We start from the raw sequence: 9036 nt of genomic DNA, 5'->3' as shown, positions 1-9036 counted from the left end.
TCTCCTTCGTTTTCCTAAAGGATGAGGTGTCAGCTCTGAGGCGGCGCCTGGAGAAGTCTGAGAAAGAGAGAAATGAGCTGAGGCAGGCAACAGACAGCCTGGAGACCAAGGTTTGGGAAGCAGCACAACCTTTTCCCCCACTCTACACACCCACAATGCTATAACTATGATCTGTATGTATAGGTTACGGCTGTGACATCTGAGCTAAGCGATGAGCGTTTCCGTGGAGATGCGGTGGGCCAGGCTCTGGATGTGGAGAGGGCGGAGAGACTTCGACTCAGCAGGGAGAACAAAGACCTGCTGGTTGGCCTGCTAATAGAACCAACACTCACTGTGGTGATAACTTTTAATTTCTGCTGTTTACTTTGACTAAAAATTCAATTTCTGACTTCCCCAAGGCTCGGCTGGACCAGTTTAAAGTTACCATGGAAACCCTGGAGAAGCAGCTGGAGGAGGAGAAGCAGAAAGCTCAAGCTGCTGCAAATCAGAGAGGAGCTGCAACAGGTGTGGGGAATATATTGTTGCCGAGACGGAAAACAAAATGATCAGAAAAAAAAACAAAACCCTGAAGTTTTGTTGCTTTAAAAGACAAAATCGTTCGGACATTTCTGCATAGTGCAAAGGAATCTAAAACAAACCTTAGGTTTTACTGCAGGAAGTTTTTTCCTGCAGCTACTTCAAGTTTGTTGATGGAAGGTTTGTGACCTGGCCTCTGCAACACCTGAGAGAACAAAAGCTTTAATGAACTAAGACTCAAGACATCTCAGGCTGACAAATTAAGACCCGTGTGTCCCATCATTCAGAGGGTGAACTCACCACGCAGCTGGAGTGCTGCCAGACGGAGGTGGAGTTCGTCCGCAGGCGACTGAAGCAGACGGAGGAGAAGCTGGAGACGGAGAGGCAGACCAGGCAACAGCTCGACGCCAAGGTGAGAAAGGACACGCCGACGTGCACAGCATCGCTGAAAGCAGATTAACTCTCCCACACGTGTGTAATGGTGTGAATGTGCGCAGGTCGCAGCACTGCAGGCCCAGCTGGAGCAGTCTCGGAGGAGCATGTTGGAGCTGAAACGTCACTGCCGCCGGGTGACCTCTGACCTTCAGGATGCTAGAGTGCTCAGCGATGCCCTGCAGAGCCGCATGCATGAACTGGAGCGCAAACAGAGAAGGTTCCCCCTCCCTTTACTACTTTATTTTCATCCCGCTAATAAAATAAAGATATCGCCTTCATCATCATCATCATCTCTAGTTGACTAATGAACAACAATACCAGTGTTAACGAAAGTGTTTCCTACTAATAATGCTTCCCTTCCAGCAAACTCCCTTGCTGCCTGTTATTGGTGTGCTTCTCTGTGTTGTTGCAGGTTTGATAATGAGCTGGCTCAGGCTTTAGAGGAAGCCAATAACACCAGAGAGCAAAAGGAAAAAGTCTTACAAGAGAATTCAGCTCTGGGGACTGAAGTATTCAACCTGCGGCGCAGCCTACAGGTGTGTTTGTGTAATGTTTTTGTTCTCACAACACCAACCTGTTCTACATGTCGTCAAACCCCAAACATTGAGGATATTATGTGACTTTTTATTTAGCAGTAAGTAAATATGGAGGGAATGAGGGGAGTGTGGTGTCACTACCCAATCCGTCCCGGAAGCACGATCCTTTCTGCGTAGGCGCCATCAGCTCATTTGTGCATCCCGATATACATCCAGGTTATCCTCGATTTTATTTTGTTAAATATACCTAAATGATGCCTTCCTTCCCCCAGATTAGTAAATTAAATGCAATATAATGTGTTAGAGGTTAATAATGTATTTCCTGAGAAAATAAATGTCTTAAAACCTTTATTTTATCAGTCGTCTCTGCACCGGAAATGGGAAACTACGCTACTTCCTGTGGCTAACTGTTTCGGCTTTGGATTTATCTTTGTTGAGTTTTCCTTACATGTTAACATTATGTTATATAGTGCGTAATCTAAAGAGAGAAACAACTAAAATGCAGATAAACATGGTTTAATCATATTTTGCCGGACTGCTCGGAGCGTGTCCCATAATTACGTCAGAGAAGCGGTTTAACAAAAAAAATGTAAAAAGCAAAACAATTGTCTTAAAAAAGTCATAAAGCATTTTTTACAGATGTGTATTAGTATTCTTTAGTGAGTTAAGGATAGAAATAAGTAGGTTTAGTACCATAATTACATTATTTATGGACACCCAGATGTAAATCTATTTGCGTATGCGCAGAAATAATCGTGCCTTCTGGAAGTATCGGGTAGTGACATGCGGTGTAGGTACCTGATCTGGTCATCATATGGCAACTCCTCTTGGACAAACTGTATTGCACCCATTTGTTAAGGATCAAATCTCTTTTGGAGTCTCAACATTTTATTACCTATATTTATCTATTATTTTACATTTCATTGATGATCTAAAGTAGCGGAAAGTAGAAAACAATCATCGTCAGTCTTGAAGGAAAGTGCTGCTTTCTAAGACTGAGCTCTGCCTATTTGACAAGATGACAAATAAAGTCTCAGCTTATTTTTATTTGTTTTTATGAAGATTTATTTTTATTAATTCCTAAAGTCCTGAAAAAGTAGAGATTTTTGACGAAGAAAACAACAGTGATTCTACTTGTAGAAAGCGAATGGTTGTTGTTGATACAAATTCAAAAGTAGTGGAGGTTAATATGACTAACTGACCGAGCTACAAGAGGCCACTGAGCACAGTTAGCCACAGCGCTACCCAGCTCTCCCCCTTTATATCAAGGTCTAAAAGTAACTTTGTTCACCATGAACAGATTTTTTTCAGTTTTGTTATTGATCAGTTAAAACTTTATCAGTCATTTGACACGATAACACCCTAGATGCTCCCGACTTGACTCAGAGGTTCTGAGTTCAAGCCCCACTCCCACAGACTGCCACTCTGGGTCCCTGGACAATGTCACTTTACCCCACACTGCTCCCGCATGATGGCAGCCCACTCCTCACCATGGGGATGGGTTCAATGCAGAGACAATAAAAGCTGGAATTTTGTTCCACTATTGTTGCAAAAAGAAAATGTCCTATAAATGGAAATCTGAGGGAAAAAAATACAGGAATGAAACTTTGAAAAACTTCTTCTTTAAAAATACTTTTCAAGTGTAACTTAACTGTTTTTTTTTCTTCTATATTTTTTTCAATTGTATTTTTTCAAGCTTAATATTTTTTGTTTTTTACCATGGATTATATTATTTTTTTGTTCATTTGTCTCTTCTTCAGATTGAGTTTTAACAATTGAATTCTTTAGATTTATGTTTTATAGATCACATTATCCTCACCTTACGCCCAAAACAAACTTCTCCTCTCAACTAATACAATATTGTTGCTAACATCCAGCAGACCGATAGTAACACATCTTGACTCCTCACTACAGAGGAAAGCCCGCCCCCAGAAGTGAAGAGAAGAAAAAGAGAAATCTGAAATAAATTAATAATTACAAAAATAAAATAAAAATAAAAACATTTGACAATTTTGAATAAAAAAAAAACATTTGAAACAATACAAAACAGTACAATTAAGGGAAAGCGGTAAAGTTACTCTCAGAAACTTTTGATTTGTATTTTTAAAATTTTTCTGTATTGCATTTATTTTTTCTTCCAATTTCCATGTTAAGGCCCTGTCACACTAACCTGACTCGGCCAGATGGATTTGCTCCGCATATCCATCTGGAAACCTTCCGTTGAAGTAATTTTGGGAAGGGGCGAAAATACTGGTTAGCTGATTGGCCTATGTTGGTGATAGAGGGGCCAAATAAACCAATCAGATCAAGAAGCATATGACGTACTAACAGAGGGACGACGAAAACACAACCACAAGCCGAAACCAGTCGGGAGACTCTTCTTTCAGTGAAGAAATACTCTGTAATTCCGATAAAACTTGCTCGATAGCCACGCTAATGCTAGTTTCATCGGCTGAAGCCGCCATGTTCTTTAGACTGAACTGTCGCGCTTCTCATTTTGTCACACCTCAACCCGCCTCAAAGCCAACGTTGATTGGACGTTCGTTTGGTGAACGGCTCCAAATTTTCCTTAACAGAGAGTCTCCAGACTGATCTGCGAGTGAAACCTTGAAAGCTCGCGAGATCAGGATGGTCTCACGAGGCTAATGTCACACCTTGCCGATGTAGCCAGTATCTCCTAAAACGCTGGCATACGCTGAACTTTCTATGTATTTTTTTTAATTTTGGGCGTTTTTATGCATAGAGTATTCATAACAAGTCCAGAACTCATGTCCAACAACAGCCTAACTTATTCATAATGCATGGCAGCCTAATGCCCATGAAATGATGCATTATGTGTTACGCATTAGAAGTTAAAGCTGCTCCCCTCAGGTGTGTCGAGCAGCATAAAGATTTCTTTGATCGCGGTATTGACCTAGCTACTGTTTACCGCCCGCCAAAAAAAGAAAAGTAGGGATAAGGAATAAAGAAAAAGAAAGAAGGTTTGCAGTGGCAGCAGATTCAGCTTCATGTCTAGTAGAAAGTTTCTTGGCCATGGGTGTGAACGCAGGAAGGATCCATCGCTCTCACCTTCTGGCTCACCCTATGACGGGGATAAAGTCTGGAGGATAACTTTTTTATTGTTATTGCACAATACTCCTTTCAAATATTTATACTTTCATTTTTTTTATGAAGTTTGCTACATCATGGTTAGGTCCACCAATACGGTGTCTTTGATAATTTGGATAGAAACTTCTTCCTTTAGAGAAATAAAGATTAAGGGGAAATTAAATCTGGAAGGCTCTTATCAGCTTCACCTGAACCACCTGCGAGGTCCCTCATTCAGCTCCAGCCAATCACCTCGGTGCAGCACCTTCTCTCCAAAGCCAATCATCTTTCAAGATCCCTTTCATTTAGCTCTTGGCCTAACTTCTTTCTCCCTCATTCTTAGTCCAACTCACCCTCTGGCTTATTCCACCACCAGTGTCCAGGCTGCGAAAGAAAACTACTTTAATCCCTTGCTAGGTTACTCATCCAAGCAAATGCTTATTCACAGCATTGAAGTCTTTTGCCATGGCCGGAGCGCCAAAGACCTTATTTCATTTATGTCTCTTTCTGCTTCTGTCTCCTTGAACCCCAGTCGGCCTCAGCAGATGGCCGCTCACACCGAGCCTGGTTCTGCTTGAAGTTCTTCTTGTTAAAATGGAGTTTTCCTCTCCACTGTCGCTAAATGCATGCTCATTGCAAGGGATTGCATAGAGTCAATGAGTCCTCGCACTCAGCCGGATATAATTATGGAAATATTTGTAAAAATATGATTGTGTTACCTGTATAAATAAATGGAATATTTTCTAATTGCGTCTTTTCTCTGTGTGAGTCTCTCCAGGTTGAAATATTTCCATCTCATATTTAATTTTCAGCTGTGGTTCATATCCACTGACTCGTGTGAGATATTCCATGGAGTATTCCTTTCATTTTGGTACCAAAATAATTCTAATAAATATTGTAGTTCTGAAGATTTAATGACTTTATTTGCTCCTTAAAAAGAGGCCTGGGGAACAGGAGGTAACATTATTGTGTTGCCTATTGAGAAAGTTGGATTGTAAATCACTAAAGTCGAAATAAAAATCCTTTTTTTAATCCAAACTGTGCTTCAAAAGACTGCATCTTAATGAACATCATGCTTTCTATATTCTACTGTATTTATGTGCTTTATTAGAAGCCACACCAGCCTCCACACTGTGTGTTTTTCTGTGTATACAGGAGAGCCAGTCAGAGGTGAGTCGCCTGCAGAAGCAGAAGGAGGAGTTGTGTGCTCAGATCAGAGACCTCAGCCTGCCGGTTGATCTCGCCTCAGACTCGGTGCCTGACATGAAGAAACAGATTCGTCTCCTGGAGAGCCAAGCCAGCGAGAGAGCTGAAGAAATGGCCAAACTCTCCGCCCAAATTCAGCAACAGCAGCAGGTGCTGAAGAGCGTACAGGAGGAAAGATAACCCAACCCTTTCTGCTCGCTGTCTCAACTCATTTATATCCTTTATCAAACAGATCCACATGCGTTTTGAGATAGAGATGGAGAGGATGAAGCAGATGCATCAGAAAGAGTTGGAGGACAAAGAAGAAGAGCTGGAGGATGTCCATAAGTCCTCTCAAAGAAGGGTGGGTTTTGCATAAAGGTGATGCACATTTAATTGTCTGACAAATGTTACTCTCATGAACTCTCATATGGGATTCTCCTATTATATTGTTAACAAATATATAATAATATTTATCATTTCATCTATCATGTTATGCAGTTAAATGCTTTGTGACATTATGATATTTATTCATATGACTTCCACTGTCATATGTTGTTCTGTGAACACACACCTAACTGGTTTTTGTGTAGGACATGTGATAATAATAATTTCCATTTGTGTAAGAATTTATTTACAAAAATAATTAAATTCAACTCAAGCATATTTCAATAAAAAAAACTTGAATGAACTTGTGAAAATCAACTTAACCATGTTACTATGTACACACAAGGAAAGGCCAGTTTGTTTATGTAGAAAATTCAGTACAAAAAACATTCAGTGTTTTATGAGTTCAAAAATAAAATACAACAAAAATAACATCAGTATAAAAGCAAGTAAAGAAAAAAGCATTAGCAAAGAATGGAGTAAAGCAGGTAGTAAAGCAAATAAGAGAGTTGGATCACAACTTTAAATTAATAATAGCTCAGTTAACAGTTTAACTTCAACAGTCAAATGCAGCTCTAAACAAATGGGTTTTTAAAGGAAAAGTCTGGTCAGCAAAAAAATAACCACTGGATCATTATTTATACCTAAAATGAATATGTTTGCGGTTATTTAATGAGCGACCATTTTTGCCCAAATATAGTAACACCATCTGCCAGCAGTGACGTCACGGTGCGGTTAGCCTAGCGCCATTCTCCCCGCTTTACAAGCAAAATCAATGGGAACTACTAGACACATCTGCAATAAACAATAATTACTGAAGATTTCACCATTGAAATTCACCAGAGCTATAGTGAAACTGACAATGCTCACGTGCATGGCAGCTGGATGCTGGAATACATTGGGTAAAAGTGCAAAAAAAAAAAGTTATTTGATGTTTCTGATTCCTGATCCTCCACGGACGGGTTGGTCGTTGGATTGCCAACTCAAAGAGGGAGGATTTGCCATTGAACTTCTGGCCAGAGAAAAAAACCCGTAATATGTAGCCAACATTTGGAAGAAGAATGTTTTCAAGATGACTTGGATAATAGCACGTTGTGACAAACACCAGATACAGCACTGGGACTTGATCAACAGCTGATACCGCACCGTGACGTCACAAACCAGTAGGTGGCAGTAGTGTTCTTTGACAAACATGGATGCCTCCAGTAAAGCACATTCAAATCAAAATTACTCTTAATTAAAAACACTGATCATTTATTGAACAATATGTAATAATTTCATATTTAAAGTACTTTCAGAAGTTTGTAATTTGAATGTGACCGGACTTTTCCTTTAACTTTGACTTCAGAGTTAAACCTCGAAGGTTCGCTGGTTGCCACGGTTCTCTCAACTTCAGATTTTTTTTTTTTATTACTCGGTAAATGGGCGATAACGTGCCGTTTAAAAGTATAATGTTCTCACCTCAAATGATCTTCAAACGTACTTTTATTGAAAAACAGCAACAGAAAAGAGAAGTTTTAACTTAATATTTGGAGCTCTGTGAGCGCTCCTTTAAAAGCTGCTGCTGCCACAGTGCATGCTGGGACAGCTGACAGTCACGGTCTGACAGTCACGGCCCCAGAATGGAGCCGTGAGGAACCCCATATTTAAAGTTCTCTACTGATACATAGCAGTTAATGTCTTTCAGGTAGAATTTAAACCTGCCCAGTGTGGTACCAGAAAGGCCGACCCAGTTTTCCAGGCGCTCTAATAAAATCAAGTGATCAACAGTATCAAACGCTGCACAGAGGTCTAATAATACCAGCACTGTGGTTCTTCCACAGTCTGAATTTATTCAAATGTCATTGAACACCTTAATCAGGCCAGTTTCTGTACTGTAGTTGGCATGGAAACCTGACCGGAAGACATCAAAGCAGCTGTTTATTATTAAGAAGGCATTTAATGGTTAATACACAACTTTTTAAAGAATCTTAGTGATGAATGGGACGTTTGAGATGACCTGTAGTTCTGCAGGACCAATTTGTCCAAGCTTCTCTTTTTCAGCAATATGCCCCGGAGGTGACTGTCGGATTATTCTGGATTATTCCCAGAACCTAGACAATACGTCCACAGCCTGGAGGAGAGGCAACCATTACTTTACAAATGTTTGCAGAAGTCTGCATGCTTGGATCCTCAATTGTACACAATGGCAGCCATGAAGTTATTATTATTATTAGGATATCTGTGATCACCTCAGCTGCCTAGCCTGCCTTTTTGATCAGTTTTAAGTCTACCTATGTTTTTTTTTTTAGCTCCTCCTACAAAAGACATTATTTAAAGAAGTTATTTTACATCTACCTTCTTTTTTTGTTTCTGTTGTTTTACTGCAACAAACAGAGATAATGGTTTCTAAATTAAATTTGGATGACAAATCTAATCCAAAAACGGATTCAACATTAAGAAAACTTTATTAAATTAGTGCATTTTTTAATTAGTGTATTTTTATGAATATTTAACTGACTTATTTATTTTTTTGCATTTGCAAAGTTAAAGTTTTCTCAAAGAGAATCGTTCTTTAGTCATACTAATGTCCATGCAGGACAGTCGTTGATGTTTATACTGTATGTGTGGATTTGTGCAGCTCAAGCAGCTGGAGATGCAGTTGGAGCAGGAGTATGAGGAGAAGCAGATGGTGATTCATGAGAAGCATGACCTGGAGGGACTCATTGCAACTTTGTGTGAGCAGGTAAGTTCCCTCCCAAACACGCATGGAGACAAGATACAAAGATCACACAGAGTTGATGTTAAAGGAGAACGCCGTTTTTTTAGATTGGGAATCACTGTCCCCCAGAAGAGTCTGGGGGACAGTGATTCCCAATCTAAAAAAACGGCGTTCTCCTTTAACATCAAC

General features: G+C 40.0%; 1 protein-coding gene across 1 annotated transcript in view; it reads left to right on the top strand.

Annotated features, from left to right (window-relative positions):
• myo18b (myosin XVIIIB) overlaps window positions 1-9036 on the top strand; it is a gene marked incomplete at its 3' end in the record, with an annotated part of 75746 nt that overhangs the window by 64662 nt on the left and 2048 nt on the right. The window contains exons 24-32 of the mRNA XM_015400295.1: window positions 21-110; window positions 184-303; window positions 399-504; window positions 804-928; window positions 1014-1168; window positions 1364-1487; window positions 5730-5930; window positions 6013-6123; window positions 8767-8871. Of these exons, the coding sequence (XP_015255781.1) occupies window positions 21-110; window positions 184-303; window positions 399-504; window positions 804-928; window positions 1014-1168; window positions 1364-1487; window positions 5730-5930; window positions 6013-6123; window positions 8767-8871 (1137 nt within the window). The remainder of the gene's footprint in view (window positions 1-20; window positions 111-183; window positions 304-398; window positions 505-803; window positions 929-1013; window positions 1169-1363; window positions 1488-5729; window positions 5931-6012; window positions 6124-8766; window positions 8872-9036) is intronic.

This window comes from Cyprinodon variegatus, unplaced genomic scaffold, assembly GCF_000732505.1.
Source record: "Cyprinodon variegatus isolate N-32 unplaced genomic scaffold, C_variegatus-1.0 Scaffold1091, whole genome shotgun sequence".
In the NCBI taxonomy this organism is placed as follows: Eukaryota; Metazoa; Chordata; class Actinopteri; order Cyprinodontiformes; family Cyprinodontidae; genus Cyprinodon; species Cyprinodon variegatus.
This window is presented reverse-complemented; position numbering and strand designations above follow the sequence as displayed.